This window comes from Rhamphochromis sp. 'chilingali' (assembly GCF_963969265.1).
Source record: "Rhamphochromis sp. 'chilingali' genome assembly, chromosome: 19".
Classification (NCBI taxonomy): Eukaryota; Metazoa; Chordata; class Actinopteri; order Cichliformes; family Cichlidae; genus Rhamphochromis; species Rhamphochromis sp. 'chilingali'.
The window spans coordinates 15,801,078-15,821,284 of record NC_137946.1 but is presented as its reverse complement, the minus strand read 5'-3'; the positions used below and the strand labels follow the sequence as shown (position 1 = coordinate 15,821,284).

Genomic DNA, 20,207 nt, shown 5'->3' with positions numbered 1-20,207 from the left:
GGCACACCATTGAGTGTCTACAGCCATCTGTTGCACATGGTTGATACTCTGTCATGGTTTCTGATTGCATTTCAGCCATAGGTGTTCGAGATCTTGTCAGCACTGACTGAAACATGAACACAGAAAGGTCATCATCATCATTTGATCCACAATGCAGTACCATCTGGAAAGCATCTGACTAGATTAGAATGACATGACAAACACACTAGAAATGCAGAAAAATCATACTTGAATAAAAACACACACAATGGAACACTATCAGTGATGGTGCATTATTGAACTACTGTGGGATCATCATGACAGAGAATGGAACAAAAGGCAGCAACATCCGAAGACAAGCTTTGGATATTTAAGCAGTCTTCTATTCCTGAAGAATACAAGAGGTCAGGCTATGTTGAAGAATAAAGGTGTCTGTACCAAATATTAACTTTCAAGCTTATTAGTACAAACTCTGTTTTTGCCAATGACTCAATATTTACATGCAAGTTTGCACACATCTCATCGAACCTATTCCTATTTTTCCCAGTAAAATATAAAGAACTGAAGGATGGCTCAAGACTTTTGCACAGTGTTGCAGATACACAAGTTTCCTTTTGTGTCGATATAATTTACATTTCTTATTTCCTACACATTTATTAAAAATATACTTAAAGCTATCAAGACAATAGTTATTAAAAGTAGTACATAATCAAAACCTGGTAAACTGAAAATGCAAAATAAGAAACATGCATTGTAATAATAAGTGTCACCTCAATCTACAGATTAAACCTTATTTTTTAGCAAAAGTATTTATTAAAACAGCAAACTGACTGAGCCAGCAGGAAAAAAAGATGTTTTGGCAGGATTCAGACCAGCAGTTCATACAGTTTTAAGGCACAGTGGTGTGAACACTTCATTTCTAATCTTAACGTAGTTTTAATTAAACATATAAATTACCAAAACTGATAGAAAAACACTGTTTCCATGTACCTATTTGACACATTTAATCTAAAGGTGGCATCCTCAAAAAAGGAGCTGATAATGGCGATTAGTAGAAACGATCAGACATTAGTCAAATATTACCATCTAGTGTATGATAAGATGGTTAATAAAGCATAACATGGTTACATACAGTATACATATTGTTCATATCCTGCCACAGTAGTCAGTGATAAGAGTCACAGTTACATGATAAATATATTATATCTTTAATCAGTAGCACAAAGCAGAACTTTATGTACTGGAGATCAGCAAAGTCCAAGTAAAATCCATGTTTCAGTGATGTGGTGACATGATCAGGAACATCACATGTACGTGATGTAGTTTTCAGGTACCAGGCCTGTTCTGCCATTGTATGTTGCTTGAAGCCATCCTGGTTCCACCGACGGGCACACTGCAGACACAAACAGATCAGTTAAACTCAGCAAGTCGAGACAAAGACCCTCGTAAACCACTCACATTTCATATGATGACTTACACAGACACCCATAACCTTGCTCTCTACAACCTACAACTCAAGCTGAAGAACTGCTGTTATGTTAGGATGGCACAAACTTTACAAGATCCAGTGACCCTCATGCTAAATTTTAGTCCAGATCATGACGTTTCTAATGAACCTTTCAACAATGAACAATGAGTAATGCTTTTTAATACTCACAAAACAGCAAAGATATGTAATTAAAGTTCAATGAGCTACAATGCTGTAATGTAGGTCAATTGTCTGAGCTAGTTTTATGAATGAACAAAACACAGCTTAAAACACCCCTGAACACCTGATACTGAGATTCAGTCTGTGTAGAGATGAGCAAGAACAAACGAACAAGTCCAACAGAAGCTTCAGGTAGAAGCAGTGATGTTAGCTCGCCAATGGAACAGGCCTTACCCAGTCTCGCCTAACTGATTTGTTGCATGAAATGACATCACAGTGTATGCACACTCGAGAAAACACAAAAACATCTCAATACCAGCTGGCCCGTGGAGCAGATGCCACATGTTATCCAGGTACCGATATCATTGTTATACTAGTAGTAAACAGAGCCAGTGCTCCCTCAGCGGATTTAATCTTACCATTTGAGAACAGCGCCCCCTGTGGAAAACTGAGTTCATGGCTGTGTTCTGCTTCACAGGAGTAAAGAGCTTTAGCGTCCCTAAGAAAACAAAAAATAATTTAAAGTCAAAGTCAGTAAAGGGGAGTTTTTGTGTGCAAAGATGTGGCAGCTTAAAAAGTAGAGAAACCTCAAAGTTAATATACCTTCCAGTGGAACACACGTCTAACGCTGAGGAGAATATTGAACTTTCGCGCTGCGGCAGTCTCGCTGATAATCTGTCACACACAAACACAAAACTATCATCTGCGGTACGTAACTTGAAAAACATTTCCTGAGATAATTTCCATCTTTAATTGAGGGTCAATAAGTGACCAGGTCTGGGTTGAGAGCACCATCTAATAACAAGCAGCTAAACTGTCATTTTAATAATTTTAATAAATGATTCAGGCTGTTCCTCAGCCCAGACAAGAAAGAAAATACTCTAAGAAACTTTAATTTAAAGCCAACAAGCGCAATCCACAGCATTGATTGTTACTTTGAAATATTCTTTAAGCCAGCAGCTGTTTCTTCAGTCAGCCATGCAGCCTGATTTTCTCCTGAGCTTTTGGTTCAAAGGTAAAACTGTGCGGTTAGACCACCTTGATATTAAATCATTTTACAGGCACTCACAGTGATCCAGGTCTCTGATAACCATTGCTGGACACAGAGTGTTTCGAGGTCAGATCAGAGCCACAGCGGATGCGTGAACTTTTACGCATGTGCGTAGCCTCCTGTGGGTCCAGCGACATGAGACTCTGCACCGATCCGTGACAGCTTTTGTAATCTGCGACAAGCCACACAAGAAATCAGAAGCAAACAAGGGACTCGTATTTATAGTTTATCTTTAAACTACAGCTTCGACTTTGCATTTCTGCAAAAGGCTGAGCAGGTGAACAGAGTTACGCACCCTCAGAGATGTGTAGGGAGGTGAGAGAGGAAGACGTGGAAAGCCGGTAGGGAAACAGTGAAGAGGAGGAGGACGATGAGGAGGAGGCAGTTCTGTAAGCAGTTCTAAGCTGCCGAGGAGAGGTAGAATCGGACACTTTGGTGTCTGTGACAGTGGCACTGGGTGCATTTCTTCCATCCACCGAATGGGTGCTTTTCAGAGAGGAGACAGACGCCACCCTCTGAACTGGTCCAGCCTCCCTGAGCGAGGAGGCGCGCTCTACTGACGAGTTCTGGGCGGAGGAGGTGGATGTGGAGGCTCTGGAGGGAGATCTTGACTCTTTCCCAGAAGCCAAGGAGTCAACTGAGTTCCTTTTGATAGACTTCTCCACAGCAGAAAGTAAAGAGGATGTGGAGGAGGAGACAGAGGACGTCTGCTGAGTTGGAGTGAGCTGAGTGGATGTCCAGGATGCAGAAGGCAGGAGGTGGGGGGAGGAGGCACTGTCTGTCGGGGGTTTCTGACCTTTACCGTTTTGTGGCAGTGAGCAAGAGGAAGCTGCAGCAGGAGAGGATTGTTTTGACGAGGGTGAGCTGGGCTCAGCAGCAGGAGAGGACGGAGGTGAGGTTTGAGACAATCCGTTCTTTTCAGAGGAGTGTGAGGACAGAGACTCCTGGCTGCCCATCGGAGTCGTGCTGGAGCTGCTACTGAATGTATCACCTAGAAGGAGAAATGGAAACAAACCCTTCAAATAAGACTTTCGAAATATTAATGCATTAGCCTGTCATCTCACTTTCTCACTGACTTATTCTAGTAATGCAGCTAAAACTCTTTGAAAAAAAATTTCTTGGTTCATGCTTTAATACCAGATTTACCAGTAAGAACGCTCAAAATGTTTTCGACATCAGCCATAATTTAATAATGTGTGTATTTATGTTATTCATATAGCACTTTTTAAATGAGATATTAAGTGGTTTATAATTTAAAGTGAGAGGAAACTGATGGTCACCCACTTATCAATGACACTACTCCTCCACCCCTGAAAAAGAGCAATAAATTGCACTGTACATTTTAAGAAATAAACTGCAAATATGACACAAACTAAAACTCATATATGCAATTAATAATTACTGTTTGTTTTTATCTCATCAGAAGTTTAAATAAACACTCCTTTTTTGTTTAAAAAAAAGCACAATTTTCTGGCAATTATTTCATTTGGACTTTAAAGGTTACATTTAATTCTGTGGAGATATTTTGGCATTAATGAGATGCAGTTTTTAGGAGAACGGGTGTCAACTTACAGATATGGTCTTTTAAAAACAAAATAATTTGCAAACACTGCAAACAGCTGATTGGATCCATCAAAATGAGAGGCATTCTTCTATTATCTTCTCTCGAAGCAGCAGAAAATGGATATGTAGTTGCTTCCATTTGTATTTGAGCAAAATGTTTGACTTCATGTGTTTAGATACTGAGACTCACTGTCATTGTCTGCCAGGCAGAGAGCAGGAGGGTAAAGGCGGGCTCGTCTCTTTCCAGATGACAGACAGATGGCCTTGCTCCTGCGGGGAGTCGACCGAGAGGATGGAGCCTGAGGCAACGGCACTGACAGGTCTGGGGCCTCACTGAAGATCTAAGTGCAGAGTATACACTTACATTAAGTGTGTGTGTGTGTTTGTGTGTGTGTGTGCATTAAAGCGTTGGTGTACGTCTCTGTAAGCGCACCTTGTCATGGTTTTCAATAATAATCTCCACCACAATGTTCTGAAACTTGATGTTCATCATAGCAGCCACTGTCTCCTCCTGGGACCTCATCAAAGTGGGACCGAAGATCATTCCCAGGTTGGACACAGTCATCATATTTTCGTTGCTGTGAGAGGACACCCTGCACACACACAGACACGCAAACAGTGGGCAGTTTTATTTATGGCAAACAAACAGAAAAAATATCAAACAAAGCATTATGAAATCAAAATGTGCATACTTAAGGAGATGGTTGGTTAAGAGGTCCAACATTGTTCTGTTTTTTTCTGGTAACTTGTGTACAAGAGCATGAATGGCTCTCACTCTGTGGTTCAGCTCATCATATCCTTTAAACAAGCACAGGGTACACAGGGAGGGATGTGATTTGCTTCTGTTTACATCACATACAATACGTGAAGTGACAGTTTCAATCTAAATACTTCTAAAATGTTGTCTCTCAGGCTGTACTCTGTAATATAAAGAGGCGGTAAGATTTTACTTGCAGCCCTGATGAAGTCTTTATGCAGCCTGTAAGTCAGCAGTGGTTCTGCCAGGCACCTGCACACACAGAATGATAGAAATGAGAAATGTATAATTCATGAGGTGCATAACTAATAAAAAGGAGCTTTTTGCTACCTGAAGTAATCCTTGAGGCCACTAGTTATGGTCTTGGTGTCCCAGGCATCTGCCTCCAGCTGCATGTCAGAGGCAGCTGTAGAAGCTGTGAATAACAGACTTTTAAATATACCTGATAATCTTTGGAGTGGAATAAATCTTCCCTATGCACAGGAATAACAGGGCGTATCTCACCAAACACACTCGTCATCAACCGCTGGACCTTAGAATTCACTCCTCCTGTCCTGTAGAGTCCAAGAGTTGTAATGCCTGCAGGTTTTAACATATATTTCACAATAAGCTCTCAAAAGAATTCAATTTTTCCCACATGAACATTTTAAGGATGAGGAATACCTCTCGCTTCAACCAGCTCGATACACTTCTTAACAAATTTGAAGCCTGCCTCATTTAGAAATGCTGTAAATCACAAACACAAGATCAAGTAAATCTCTGAGGCACTCCGACACACATGCTCTAAGATGGTAATAAACAGAGAATTGAATACAAAGCTTTTCAGCACTTACTCTCTTCTTTTTTACTGAGCAATGATGGCAGAGTGTATATCTGAACAAAGAAGGACAAAAGGTTATTTAGTGCAAGAGCAAGAATATGAGTATAATAATATATCTAGGTGAGCTATCCTTGAAACCCCTTCCATTGGTAAGTTATTAATAGTGGATATTTTCATACAGGCTCCTTCCCATCCATTGCCTCCATCCACAGCCGTCTGTTGGCCTCTGAAAGCGCCTGCAGGGTGATCACACCCTGTCTGCAGTGAAAGGGAGGTTATTTTAGCTAAGAAAACTCCGGCAGCAAAATCTCTGTTTATTCAGTTCACAAATAATCTCTTGGTTTTGTTTTCATCTCACCTCTCCACCACCTCGATGTCGAAGCAGAAGCGTTTGTCTATTGAATCGGTCTTCCTTCGAACGCACGAGCGCAGCCTAAACATCTCTGGTGTATTGTGCACCACGCCGTTCTGTTAACAAGGAAATGTGCTTTCAGTATGTGCTATTATAGCCTAATAATGCATCTGACAAAGTTTGAGCTTTTGGTATAGTCAATAAATATTACTGCTCAATCCTTTTAGTACCATATTTGTGCCTTTGCAAGTCCTACTTTTCAGTCTTTGCTAAAATACTACAAATAAGTAGCTTTCACAGCTTCATGTTTTTGTAAATGTTTTAGTAACAAATTATTTTAGTTTTATTACACAGATTTCAAATTATTGAGTTCCCTGCTTGTTTTATTTGGTTTTAATTATTTGGCTCCTTTAATTTTTTAACATTCTTTTTGACTGTATTTATTCATCTTAAGCTATTTTAGTACACACTTATTTTTAATTTTTGTCTGTTATAACAAAGGCATTTCCTAACTTTTGGGATAAATAAAGTATATCTTATCTTGGTGTGTGCAGGAGGAAGGATGTTTTCAAAGCAGTGCTGGTGGACATTCAAGTAAAGAGCTGTGATGCCTAAACCTTATATGTCAGAGCTGAGCTGTCAGAAATCACAGACCACACCGAAGTAGTTTCAAAATTGGAAAGTGAGCCCAGTGCAGAAGCGTCTGATGACCATGTTTGGTAGTAAATGGGCTAAAACGTGTAAAAACACGGTGTGGGTTTCCTCACCTGTCTGCTGGCTGGTCTGATCTCTGTGTTGCTCATGGTGAACATCTTGGAGCTCCTTTCATAAGTACAGTAGTATCTGGTCCACACACTTCCCAGTGGACCTACATAATAGATAGAATACACATTTTCATGGAGCTGAACGTGAATGTTTTCAGTTTGAATGTGAGTCTAGGATCTTCTAAGAATAAGGGAGAGGACAAAGTATAAGAGTTGCATGTCTTACGTTTCTCCTGTATATACAGATATCCCTCCATGGTAAAGCAGCTGGGCGCTTTGAAGTCCTCTTCTGCAGATCTGATCCTCTTCATCAACCTCTCAACCTCGGCGCGTGTACTTTCAAAGTTATTGCGAGCCTTAATAACAAACACATGCATAATTTGTACAGGAAACCACAATAGAATGAGACTTGCTTGATGGTCATTAAGTATACAAATCTTTAAACAATGTAGTCAGGAAATGGTTTCTTCATCTAGTCTACATTACTACAAGAGTTTCTTTGTTAATCTGAGCTCATTTTCTCTTATATATTATTCAAAGCAGTGGACTGACTTTATATTTGCATTTAAAAAAAATCCAGCTTTAAAAAATAAAAAAGACACACAGGTTTTCACCTGATAGAGAAGTAGCAGTAGATATAATTTAAAAGACCTTACAAACAAACTTAAAAGTCTAAAAAAGTTTACGGGGCCCAGTACATTTTTGCAGTCTGGAAATAATTGATTAAAGAGAGCCTATTTAGATCACTTTCACTTTCATAATAGTTATATAGTGCCAGATGGATCTAAACCTTGTCTGTAATATAATTTAATTAATGCCTAAAATGTAAATAAATCAGACAAAACACATCATAAACAAGTAAGCATTAAAGGCTCCAGATGTTATTCAAAACATATGCAGTTAACAATCACTTACATTTTGCAGATTAAACTGAAGCTGCTGCTTATAGGGTTCAAACTCAGAGGCCAACTCGTATCCCTCATGGTAAAATGTAAACAACCCCTGAAGGAAGGCTAAAAGCTGGAGAGTAGAGGCACAGGAAAATGTTAGCTGGGGGCTTGGGAGTGAAGAGTATAATGAGAGGATTACAAAAGAATGATTGTCAGTCATCGGCTCAATCAATCCAAAATAACTTCAGCTGGAGAAAACCTCTCTATCTCTGTCTGTTGTTTGGTTTGCTGCCCTTGTTTACCTTACAACAAAGAGTTTCCTTTTCTGTCTGCCAGAAAAATCTCAGTGCAGGAAGTGCTGTTACAGCAACAGGAAGTGGGCTCTACTGATATGTATCATTAAACATGTTTATCACTGGGCAAACACTCCGTGTAATGTATACTTTTCAGAAAACGACTTTCTTTTTACTTTAAAACTGAAATTTTATTACTTGATGTTTATGACACAGAAGAGACTCATTACTTAATATTTTCCTGCGATGTCGCACTGGTGACTAGGTTTTCCCTCTACTGATCAGAGCAAAAAGTAAACTCGACACAGGAAGCAAATACCTGATAATGATTTCATCGTGTTTCGTGTTACGAAAAGTGAAATTTCTATGGCACTTGTGTTATGTGAACTCACCGGCTCTACAAATTCAAACTTCTTTCTCTCCTGCACTTCTTGGATCTTGAAGACATACTGGAGAGACGCATCATAAAAAATCTGCCTGTCTTTACTCATCTGTGAGTCAGCCTGCAACAGATACAGCAGAAACACCACACAGTGTTTAGTGTATTTAATGTTTACGCTTTATTTATATGTAACAACTTATGTAGAGTTTTACCTCTTGCAGCTGGGACTCCTTCTTTTTGGAAGACAGACTGAGGTGTTTCTCCAGGACAGAGTAGTACCGTTCTGTTTCTTTGTCAAATTGCTTCTTTTCCTCCTGAAAAGAGTGAGGGATCCACAGACTTAAATAAATAAATAAATACATTTAAATCTGCCAATAAAATGCATACAGTTTACATTTTAGGTAACACAAATGTGTCACACATGGACTTTTACATCTCTGTTAGCAGGGCTGAAAGTCTTAACATAACACATAACAGATGTGCCGTGGCCAGTGACGAAACAAGCATAAGTTACAGTATTTTATTCTTTTAATGTTTTTTTTCACTTAAACCATAAACTACTATTTTAATTGTATTAATTTTAATTGTAATTGTATAATTGTATAAAGTTAACAAGAAGATTATCTTGGTCATTTTGAGGTTTAGACTGTTTGCTAGATATCCAGATCGGCAGCACAAGGATGCTGGAGCCTATTCCCACTGACACTGCATGAAAAGCAAGCACATGCACTGCATAAGTACTGCACAAATACACCGCTTTTGACTGAATTCAGAAATGCCATAAAGCTGATACACAGCATACAAAATGGAAACAAGAATAATGCAAAATTATTTTTTTGCAAGTAATTAAAATATAGTTTTTTTTATAAATGTAATTTCCAATGTAATTTGTGACTTTTTGCTGTAAAATGTAAATAAAGAATGTCTGTTCAGTTGTTCAAATTGAGGAACTGAACAGACTTAAGTGTTGTTCAGACTTAAGTGGGTTTTATACTTTCCACATCTGCGAATCTTCTTGGGTGTCTGTGAATTTCAATTACAATGCACCAACTACATATGCGCGTAGGCAGTGCAGTTTAAAGAAGTATAACTGGAATGATTACTCAGTCGTTGGGTCTCCAGTGGTCCGTGTATAATCGAGGCTTTAAAATATCTCATCATCTACATCTCTCCATGCTACCCTGTCGCACCTGGAGCACCAGGGGAGCTACACACGCCTCCTCTTTATTGACTTTAGCTCTGCCTTTAACACCATCCTTCCTCACAGCTGGTGTGCAAGCTGTTAACCCTAGGAGTCCCATATTCCACCTGTCTATGGATTAAGGACTTTCTGACAAACCGTACACAAAGGGTTACGGTGGGGCCCCACATCTCCTTTTTTTAAAAATCAGTCTTTTGTAATTATATTTAAACTTTTTCTCTTGACACCACAGGCTAAAACTTTATCATACAAAGTAGAAGCTATATATGAACATATTCCAGAAACACCACCATCTTCTCTGGGCTAACGCTTATTTGAAATGGACTGAGGCAAAGCAGAAAACTGCTCTGTGGTCAGACTAAAGCGGAGACACACCTTTATCTGGTTTGTTATCAGTGCTCAGTTCAAAAGTTTGAATCTCCTGGGGTGCGTCAGTGCCTGTGAAATTAACAGCTTACACATCTTAAAAGGGGCCGTCAATGCTGAAGGTTTTACAGCAACTTGTGCTCCCAGATTGTCTTTTCAGTGAAGGCCTTGGATATTTCAGCAAGACAATGCCAACTACTCAACCAGTATGGCTTCACAGTAGAAAAGTCTTGCAGTCCAGACCTTTCAGCAGCTGAAAACATTTGGACATTATGAAATAAAAAAATATGGGGCTGTTGAGCAGCTTTAACTGGTTATATTTGCAAATCACTGCGTTCCATTTTTTGTTTCAATTTCTCACATCGTCCTAACTTCTTATGTAATTTGTTTTATTCTACAGATAAAAGTTAGGCAGTCACTAAAGTTTTGAGTTTATCCTGCTGGAACTGTGAGTTTCAGTAGCACATTTTTTGGAAGAGACACACTAAAAATAGTTACGATAACATCTCTTTTACAAAAACAGCTGTAGCTCTCAATGCCACACGTGTATCTCTATTCTCTGAGAAGTGACTACTGGCATTTCTCACGCAAACACCTGCAACATTTCAGGCTGAGGAGTTACTTCCAGTAATACAAAGAAGTGAGCTTTGATTTCATTTTCAGGACTAGTAATCGACCACGTGATGCTGCTATCTACATCCTTATTTTTCACTGAAAAAGAAAAGAGGAAACCAAAAAATAGATAAAACTGGATTATACAACTCGAGACAGCTGCTGAAACCAGACACCAAACTCATTTTTTGTTTACACTGTCTGTCTGAGTTCAACCATCCCTCTGTCTGTGACGTGCTCCTTTTCTTGCCCTCCCAGCGTCCGTTCCCATGACCTTGTTGCTGACACTGGACTGTGATCCATCATTTATCTCGACAAATTGGATTCTCTGATCGCTGACTAACAACCCGAGCGGGACCAGAAAGAAGCAGAGTGATCTGTCTGATCACCACCCAGAGTGCTGCATACCAAATGAAAGCAACATCCATGTTCATAATCTACTCAGCAGTGACCCTTCGACTATAAGAAGAGGAGGTATACCTTTACAGCTCCAATCTGTTCCTTCCGAAACTTCTCGAGTGGTGAGATCAAAACATCATCAGCATTTTGGATCTAAGAGATGAAAACAGAAAATGCAGTCAGCTCAGTGTGTCATATCGAGTAAATATCGAGACAAGCAACATAAATAAAGCAACAGCTCCCATGAGGGCTTTAGCGTCTCACTCAAAATAGCTTTTATCAACTGGTCAGCAGAGGCTTGCCTTTTATTATTCTGAGAGTTTTACCTTAAAACAGGAAAATTTAATTCAAAATATTTCAAATCAATATGCTAACAAGACAATCTATCGAAAACTTCACCAAATTGTTGTATAAAAGCAAATTTCTGGTTGAGATTTACTCTATTTACCTTGTCAATTGTAAACTATTTAAATGGAAATTATTGAGAACAGAGGTAGCAAGGTATGTATATTTGAGCAAAGCAAATGATCTGAATAATCAAACACCTTTTAATGCCTACACTTTACCTGCTGCTGACATAACAAAAAAAAAACAAAGCTTAAGCTTCATCACCTTGAAGAGCTGTTCAAACATCACAGTAACACCCAGCACAAACATTTAGTTATGATTTCGTCATGCTTGGCACATACAGTACTCTGCCAAAGCCTCAAGCCATCTCACATTCCTTTATATTGTGCCAAAGCCAGACTTTCTGAAGGTCTTTTAAAGCTTTTCTTTTGACATCGGCTCCTTTTTCACACATTTGCTATCCAGTCTTTGTATCTGACCATTTGCAAAATGACAATTATCCCAAACAAACTGCATACCTGGATAGAAAACACACAATGAAACACTATTAGTCATGGATTGGCCTCCCCACAATAATGTTGAACCTGGACTTCAACATCAACAACAACAGTGTGAGATTAGAATGGAACAAAAGGCAGCCAACATCCAAAGGATAAAAAGAAAAAATCTGATTGTCCTTCGAGAAGCCTGTAGAATTGTTCCTGAAGACTACTTGAAGAAAGAAAGCTTGCCAAAGAGAGTTCAGGTCTTGTTGAAGAATAAAGTTGCTCGGTGGTGATATCCAATTTTGACTATAAGGTTTGTCAGAAATGCCCTTTTTTTTTTTTTTTTTGCTTTATACAATGTATTCCTGTTGTCCTAGAAAAAGATAAAGACATGAGGGGTGGCTCAAGACTTTTGCACATCACTCTATTTAAAAACACTAGACATAAAACTGTTTTTTTGCCAGTAGTCATTGAAATACTGCAAACCAAAGAGCTCTGATGCAAAGTATTTCACAAAATATTGGCCAACACTGGCCTGTTTCATCAGAAAAATTACAGTAAAACTGCTGTAACATTTCTGCTGGTTGAGTTGCTGCAGTATGTATGAGAAACTTGTGAGTGAGAGGCTGTGGTACAGAGGGGTTATCAGAACTGAGGACTCTGGTGTTTACATTAGGTCTCTGCCCTCTTTAGTCAGGAGTCTATATATTGCAAATGTCGGTCAAATCTTACTTTGTTCTGTCTCAGTTGATTTAAGCATCAGACTATAAATATACCCCCACTCCCACATCATGACTCCACTTTCACTTTGACTTTCGTGCTGCCCTAATACCCCAAAAGAGATCTGGTTTCTTATTACATTCAGCTGGATGAAAGTGAAATCTAAGAGACTGAAGTCCATTGTCAGGTCACAATAATGGTCTTTTTAGGTTGGACGGGTAGGTATTTCAGAGGAACTCATTTGCTGGAATTTCCCTTAAACATAATAATGATAATAATGATGTTGTTAGAAGGGTTGGAGTAGTGCCACATTAAGTGGAAAAGCATGCAATCGAAATGCGTGCACACACATACACACTCACAAAGAGAAATGGGCAGTCAAACACACACACACAGGACCCTTATATGGACTTTCCCAGGCACTGGGGCTGTGCTCACGCTCACAGGGGAATTGGCAGAATAGGTTCCACATGGTGCCTCTGTAACCAGACCGTGCTCACAACCACAAAGACACACACATGAGGTTGCATACTATGCACATACATTGCACATGCGCACAGGTTTGCCTTCACACAGACTGTGCCAGACTCGAGTCACCCTGAAACAAAGACCTCTGACTGATGGAGGTTCTCTGAGTCAAAGACATTTCCCAAATTGCCATGGTGCACAAAGTGCTGTCGGTAAAACGTATTCACTAAAAAAAAGAAGAAGGTGTGAATCAGACTTGTGGGAACTGGACTGAAGTAGGAGCTCGAGGAAGTGACAGTGGCTAAGAATGAGTTCAGCTTTTAAACAGAAATCCTGTACATAGTAACTAATAGGGCTGCTCAATTAATCGAATTTTAATCACGATTACGATCTGGGCTTTCAACGATCATTAAAAATGACTGAGCCGATTATTAGCCCCTCCCTCATTTATCCGCGACACCTTAAAGGCCGGTCCGTAAAAAGTATTGTCGGGCATAAACTGGTCCGTGGCGCAAAAAAGGTTGGAGACCGCTGATTAAGAGGACCCGAGGGAAGCTCGGAAAGCTAAGCAGAAGTTATTTGGAGAGGAGAGTGACTGCCGTTGGTTGAAAAGAGAGGTTAAAAAAAACTTCAGTGGTGTTGCACACTATTTTATATTATTTTTTAAAGTCATTGTTAACCCTTTAAATCCGGTCAGAGCAGCACGCTCCCTTTTGTGTAACGATTTTTAAATCCCTGTAGAACCTGAACCGTGTAAGCTAGCGCAATAATTTGTTTTGTATATGAAACCGGAGGAGTTGTACTTACATCTTATGCCATCAGCTTGTCCTCGGTCACGGTTTCCTTCCACATATAGCTTTGCAAAAATTGCATAAAAAGCGCTTGCAGGAACAAAAACATAATATTCCAGAAACATGCTTTGCCGATCCGATCAGCTGTTAGTAACACTTCCCACAGTGAAACAGACATCAGCGCGAACTATCGCATGTCCGCCATTTCCTGGCCGAAACTGGAAGTGACGTCATTTTCGCGGAAATGTAGTTTTTTTACTTGTAGGCCTTAAAAACCTATACTGGTCATGTTTGACTTTTCTGAATAGTTTCTGAGATGCTTAGAACTCAAATTGCACTGCTGGAAATAGTTTATTTTGATGCACCTGCTGTTTTCTTTGCAAATTTGCATCATAGGATTGTTTTTTTGTTTTTTCTGCAGTGTATATAAAAATTGGTGTATCTCAAAAATAAAACTATGAAGACACTCAAAATAAATTTCCTGTTGTTGTAAACTATTTTTTGCAACTTTTTTGTATTTAAAGTTTTAAGGGATAAACCTCTTAAATTTCTCCAAGTAGAAATATATGTAAAAAACAAAACAAAAACTATTTTCAATTTTTTTGTAGTTTATTGCACTTTTTTGCAATTAATGTAGTTACTATGGACTTAATGCATACATATTATTAAAATATGGGCCATATCAGTTGTATAGCAACTTGAAATGCTCCCACAAATGGCACTACAACATGTAAAAAAATAATATAAGCTCTGGCGGACTTAGTTCTATGGTAGGTCTTAAAGGGTTAAATAAATATCGTCAAATAATCGAGATCTCAATTTCAGTGAAAATAATCGTGATTATCATTTTTGCCATAATCGAGCAGCCCTAGTAACTAATGACTTAAATCTTAATCAGTAATGGTGAATAAACATGTTTTTTTTTTGTCCACTTGGGCTGGTGAAAAAGTTGTGAACACATTTACAGTCACATATTGGGTTGATCATTAGCATTCATTTGAAATTGCTTTCTAGCCTCCTGGTGATCCTATTTTTAATATTTACTCCTTTTTTGGTCAGTGTATAGTAGTTAGTAAGGTAATGTACAGTGAGATGGTTTCAGCTCGGCCAAAATGACACTGAGAAAGAACTGAGAGGGAACCAAAACAGGCTAGTTTCAGTTCTCTCGTGATAAAGTTCTGCAGACCTGAAGGAAGCCTCAGATTCAAGTGGTATTTTTTCCCTTTCATGCTGCCACAGTATTTTCAAATTCTTACTATTAAAAAAAAATTACAGGTGCTTAAAGATGGGATGCACTTGCTGCTTTCTGCTGCTCAACAGGAGACATAGAGTGCGAACACATTTCTGGTTGGTTTAGACTTTGGTGATAGCAGTTTGGTTAATTTTTTTAAGAGATGAGCATAGTCAGCCAGAGAAAGATGACAGGTATAAATATCTACAAGAACAAACATCCTACAGTTAGTTATCAATGTATCAAACTGCTACCAAGTCTGTATTTCTACGCACCCACACTCAAATACAATCACACATTTTCTTACCAGACGTTTTCTCTCCTCTTCCATGGTGCTTAAGAGCTGAGAGAACTCCTTTAAAGACTGGGCTGCAAAATAAATAACACATCCCACTGCTGTAAAAGGCTTTGCATATCTTAAATATTGTGCAAGCTTGTGTAAAAAGTGGCATTTCTGTCTCACCTATATTGACCTCATCATCAGTCTCTGCATCTCCAATGCATTCAAACTGAAACTCCTGCAGAGACTGTGAGAATCGCTGTACAGCAAGAGAAAGACCTGAGGAAGACAGGTAGAAGTTCATTACGTCAACTAAAGCATTGTTAACAGCTGGATTACGGGTAACATCTTTAACTTAGCCTGTTTAGCTTTTTGCACAAGTTGCCATCAGCGGCCACCTGAAATGCTCCCTTTGTTCTACAGGTTGCAGGGAAAAATCACTTATTCCATCCTGTAATAAACCATTAATATATTTTCCTACAAGTCTCTTCAAGTGTGATGTAAATGAAGTGCCACACCCTGCAACAATCTCCTGTGTGTTTACGTGTCCAAACAACACTCCAATAATAGAGTTTAATACCACAGTTTATTCTCTAAGGCACACAAAATACTTGGCTGCATTCTGTCATTAACACACCCTGAGATTGTTGTGCAGGGCAGCCGCTGAGAAAACATCTTAATCATACCACTCCACTGCAAACTGGTAATAAAACCATTAAACTGTCATTTATATTTCTATCAGTGTACACCAGATTACTGCAAAAACTTTGTTCAGGTTGAATGTATGAAAACAACAAAACAACCACTTCATTCTGCACTCGATTTGGTGTCCAGGACTGTTTATGTCCTAGACTGCATTCGTGCAGAAAAATGTGCTTAATGTGCTTATTCTGATAAGGGTTTGTTTGGTGTCAAATAACTTGCTTTTGACTGGTTTTCAGGTTATTTCACATCTGTGTGGTCACAGAGCAGTCAAACACCTTGTGTGTTTAAGGTGACCCCCTCGTGTTCCCTCAATCTTACAATTCAACACTGTTAGGCACACACTTTTTCCAAAGTATGGCTTTTTACTTAGAGGCTGCACCAAAAGACATCATTTCATCAAGGTTCTCCTGAAGTTAACATGTGGAAATCACCACAATAACACAAACATTGGAGACTTTTGTGAAGTATAAACACAATAAAATATACAACTACAACAAAGACTCGAAAACCCTTAATAACTGTGTAAAACTAGTGGTAGGTGATTCTCAAGAGGTTTTTTTTTTCAGCTCAAAATGAGATGTGCCATTTCATGGATGAACTAAAACCTAGATTATTATCAGAGAAATCATCCTCTGAACAGTTAACAACAGTTTTAAAGGCTGCTGGGATTTTTTTTTTTAAGAGAGAGAGGATGCATGAGAGTAAGACATCTAATGCGAAAAAGTACACATATTTACTTAGCAAGAGATTTGGAAAACATTCAAATAAAATATATCTCTCTTTCACTGATTTACTCTCAGCATTGGTAATATGTCCCACATTGTCCCTCACAAGCATACTTCTTGTCCTATATTTACTGTTTTTGAAGTCTGGTCATGCTTCTTTTAACAGAGGTTAAAACTCCAGCAACACTTGTGGTATTATTGCTTCACCCTGGTGAAAGCTGCAAGCTGAAATGTGGTGATCAAACAATAAAATTGAAGCTTCAGCCTCTTTAGACTTCATGTTCTTCTTCATCCAGTTCGGAAGTAGGTAAGGTTTTCTGACAAACCTCTGCCTTGTTTTGACCTTGTGTGTATACAGCTGGCAGCGGCAGGTGATGACCTCAGCCAACAGGTGAGCCAAAAACCCCACCCCCCCACCTTAATCAAACACTACAAACAACAAGGAGGTATATGCTGTTTGAAAGCTGTCATCAGGACAAGAATATGGCACCCAGTCAGTAACCCAGCCATGTGCCTTTATACTGTCAAATGAAGGTGTCAAAATTAATAAACACACAGTCATTAACACGATCTTTGGGGGCTGACCTGTACTATGTAAGGTTATTTGATGGTGAATGCCATGAGACTGAGCAACCTTCTTTAAGACTTTCTTTGCATAGCATTTGCGTGTTCCAGTTATTTCCAACCATTTAATAAATACAAGGTATTCTGGGGCTGGCGTTTAAAAAAAATTGTATTCAGGAAAAACCCCAAATGTGATAATAATAAAGATTCATATGTGCAAAAATGTGAATATTTCCAGTTTTCCTCTGTTTTAAAGAAATTGAGAGTTTAGTGCCTTTAGGTTTAGTACTAATACCCAAGCAAAACAAGCTAAATTAACATTCTTCTGCCACTTTTAAAAAAAATACCCACTGTTTATAGAAAAAAAAATCAAAAACATCACTGATATAGTTAATGTGGACATGGTCTTTTTATATATTTTCAGTAATCTAGCCGAAATCAGGTAACACCCAATAGTAGCTTGGTGGGTGGAGGTTAGGCGGTGGTCCTGCTGTTTTGGGCCCTCAAGGCAGTTGTCAGCTGTTTGCTGCTTTCTGCTAGTTAAAACCTGTATGTAACAGCAGACTACAATATTGTAAAGGTGACCTACATCAACAAATTAAGGTGAACAAATATTATTAATTATTAACTCGCGCAATAGCTGCTGTGTATATCACAGACCTACACTGTGCATAACACTGTAACTACCTTCCAAACTGTCCTGCTCATACTACACACACAAATGAAAAATGAGACACTCAAGGTTCAAGTCCCTACAGTGGTTCTGTTTGGAATGATACCCAGAGGACTTCCCTTTGGATCAGGTTGCATAAATCACTGCAAACTGTAAAGCACATTCGCTCCCAAGAATCAGCTATTAATCAGCGCGTACTTACTTTTAAGGGCAGATATGAGCATGTTTCCATCTTTGATGAGGTCTTTTATGAACCTGTTGGTTCGCTCCAACTCTATTTCATGGCACTGCAGCCGCTCTCTGAAATCCGGGCTGTCCAGGAAAGAATCACTGAACTCCAGCGTCGGCAGACCCATCGCTAGATTAATACACGCCGCTAATTACGAGAGAACAACAGCACGACGCCTTCTCTGCCTCCTCGGCGAGACACCAAACGGTGTTTCAGTGTGCTCCGAGCAAATTTCTCAGAAATTTCCTCCAGCTACTCTTTTTCATGCCTTTCTTACTTTTTTCCCAGCAGAACTTCCGGACACAAGAACACAACAGAGTCTCTGATAGAGAAGGCTTGGCTAAGCTATACAACGAGCTCCATGCAGCTTCTCTCCAGCCTTCTTACTGTCGCTACTTTCATATAAGGCGTCGCGCTGACTTCTTATTTACTTATTAGGTGAAGCAAAGCGGACGTACGGCCGTGCAGAGTAACTAACAGGGCTTAATGTTGGTCGCACCAAAGAAAGAAGTCGGCAAAGACTGGCTAACTTTGTCTACGGACGGATCCTAGTCTTGTTACTATGGGAACGGGAGACTCCTGCTGGCGCGTGCTGAAATTGGTGGAAAACTTGGCAAAGAATACAAATGGGCCGATAACTCTGTGATCCACAGGTTTTTAACAATATGAAAACCAGCGGCAGCAACAACAACAATAATTTTAATAATAGAAAATACTCGAGCAAATTTTTAAATAAATTATTTTCCTATGAATAAATACTTAAATAACACAACAGCTCAAATTAAAGTCCTGAAAATCTGTTTCATTTCAGCGCGAATTGTCAGTATATTCCGGGTGAAGTGAAAGCGTTACAAGGAACTGAGTATGTCAGCTGATGTGTTAAAGGATTAAAAAGTACCCTGCCGTTTTTCCCTTTTTTTCTCTTTTTTTTAAACCCCGTTTTCCTCACAGACAACTAGAGACGCCTAGATGTACTGTACATCGATGAGCCACCTCATTAACTACATAACTACAGGGTAACTAACACTGATTGCCTGTTACAATGCAGTGTTCATCTGGGATACTTTGGGTGCTGGCACTGGGTGGTGTTTTGACACTTACCAACCCACCTGGACATTGTTGCAGACCAGTCATGCATCCCATCGCAGTTACACTCCCCAGTAACAGCAGCCTCTACAAGTGGATGAAAACCAGACCACAAAAACTGCTCAACAAAGGTATTAAGCTACTTTCCCCAACAAAACAAGCCCACTGAGAATCCAGAGCACACCTGATCTATGGAGGTCCCAGGCAGCCAACAGGACCTAGAAACCAATCCACTGTTAACATCCCAGTGGTAGACTCCAGGAGAACACGTCCTACTGTATTTCAGTACCCCCAATGCATGACAACTAATGTGACCAGATCCAAATAAACGTAGGACCAAATAAATGTGGGACAAAGTGCAGTGACTATAAGGGAGAATGACATGGACATGTTACTCGTACTGAGCAATGGGTTAAAAATGTGCTATATCTGACTCAAACACACACACAATATGTAAGCTAAAGCTTGAGAATCAACCACTCCGTATCGCCATATAACCCCAACAGACCACTTCAGTCTCAGAGTGCTGGCTTACTCATGGTTCCTTGGGCATTTGAAAGTAGAAAGGGAGGCAGAGTCTTTGGCTTTCAAGCCTCTCTTCTATGGAACCAGCTCCCAGTTTGGATTCGGGAGATTTTGTTACCCTGCAATAGGTTTATGGTTCTGGGGGCTTTCCATGATACACAGAGTGTTTCTTCTTCACTCATCTTTTTTCGCTCTCCTTGTATTTGTACACTACTCTGCATCATTAAATATTAATACTTTCTGTCTCTCTCCCACAGCCTGTCTTTGTCCTGTCTCCCTCCAGTCATTCACACACACACA

The 20,207-nt window shown here is 39.4% G+C and overlaps 1 protein-coding gene across 1 annotated transcript; it reads right to left on the bottom strand.

Annotated features, from left to right (window-relative positions):
* Window positions 1–464: 464 nt before the first annotated feature.
* Window positions 465–18,884, bottom strand: LOC308386811 (rho GTPase-activating protein 42-like). Its single transcript, XM_080866607.1, has 24 exons — window positions 18,270–18,884; window positions 15,584–15,679; window positions 15,428–15,489; window positions 11,159–11,230; window positions 8,712–8,813; window positions 8,510–8,620; window positions 7,850–7,954; window positions 7,161–7,290; window positions 6,938–7,038; window positions 6,177–6,286; window positions 5,998–6,076; window positions 5,832–5,871; window positions 5,662–5,724; window positions 5,503–5,577; window positions 5,329–5,413; window positions 5,192–5,250; window positions 4,934–5,039; window positions 4,675–4,834; window positions 4,432–4,582; window positions 2,974–3,669; window positions 2,697–2,850; window positions 2,231–2,302; window positions 2,047–2,126; window positions 465–1,372 (listed from the first exon to the last, which is right to left on the bottom strand). The coding sequence occupies exons 1-24, from the start codon at window positions 18,421–18,423 to the stop codon at window positions 1,284–1,286; spliced, it is 2,952 nt and encodes a 983-aa protein (XP_080722733.1). The 5' UTR covers window positions 18,424–18,884; the 3' UTR covers window positions 465–1,283.
* Between the last annotated feature and the right edge of the window lie 1,323 nt (window positions 18,885–20,207).

What these genes read in the sequence shown, in the direction of transcription:
- LOC308386811 (XM_080866607.1), bottom strand. Translation starts at nt 18,423, where the DNA reads ATGGGTCTGCCGACGCTGGAGTTCAGTGATTCTTTCCTGGACAGCCCG. An exon ending in GACATCGAGGTGGTGGAGAG is followed by an intron (nt 6,077 to 6,176) that starts GTGAGATGAAAA and finishes CTTTCACTGCAG; the next exon opens with ACAGGGTGTGATCACCCTGC. An exon ending in AGACTTCATCAGGGCTGCAA is followed by an intron (nt 5,040 to 5,191) that starts GTAAAATCTTAC and finishes GCTTGTTTAAAG; the next exon opens with GATATGATGAGCTGAACCAC.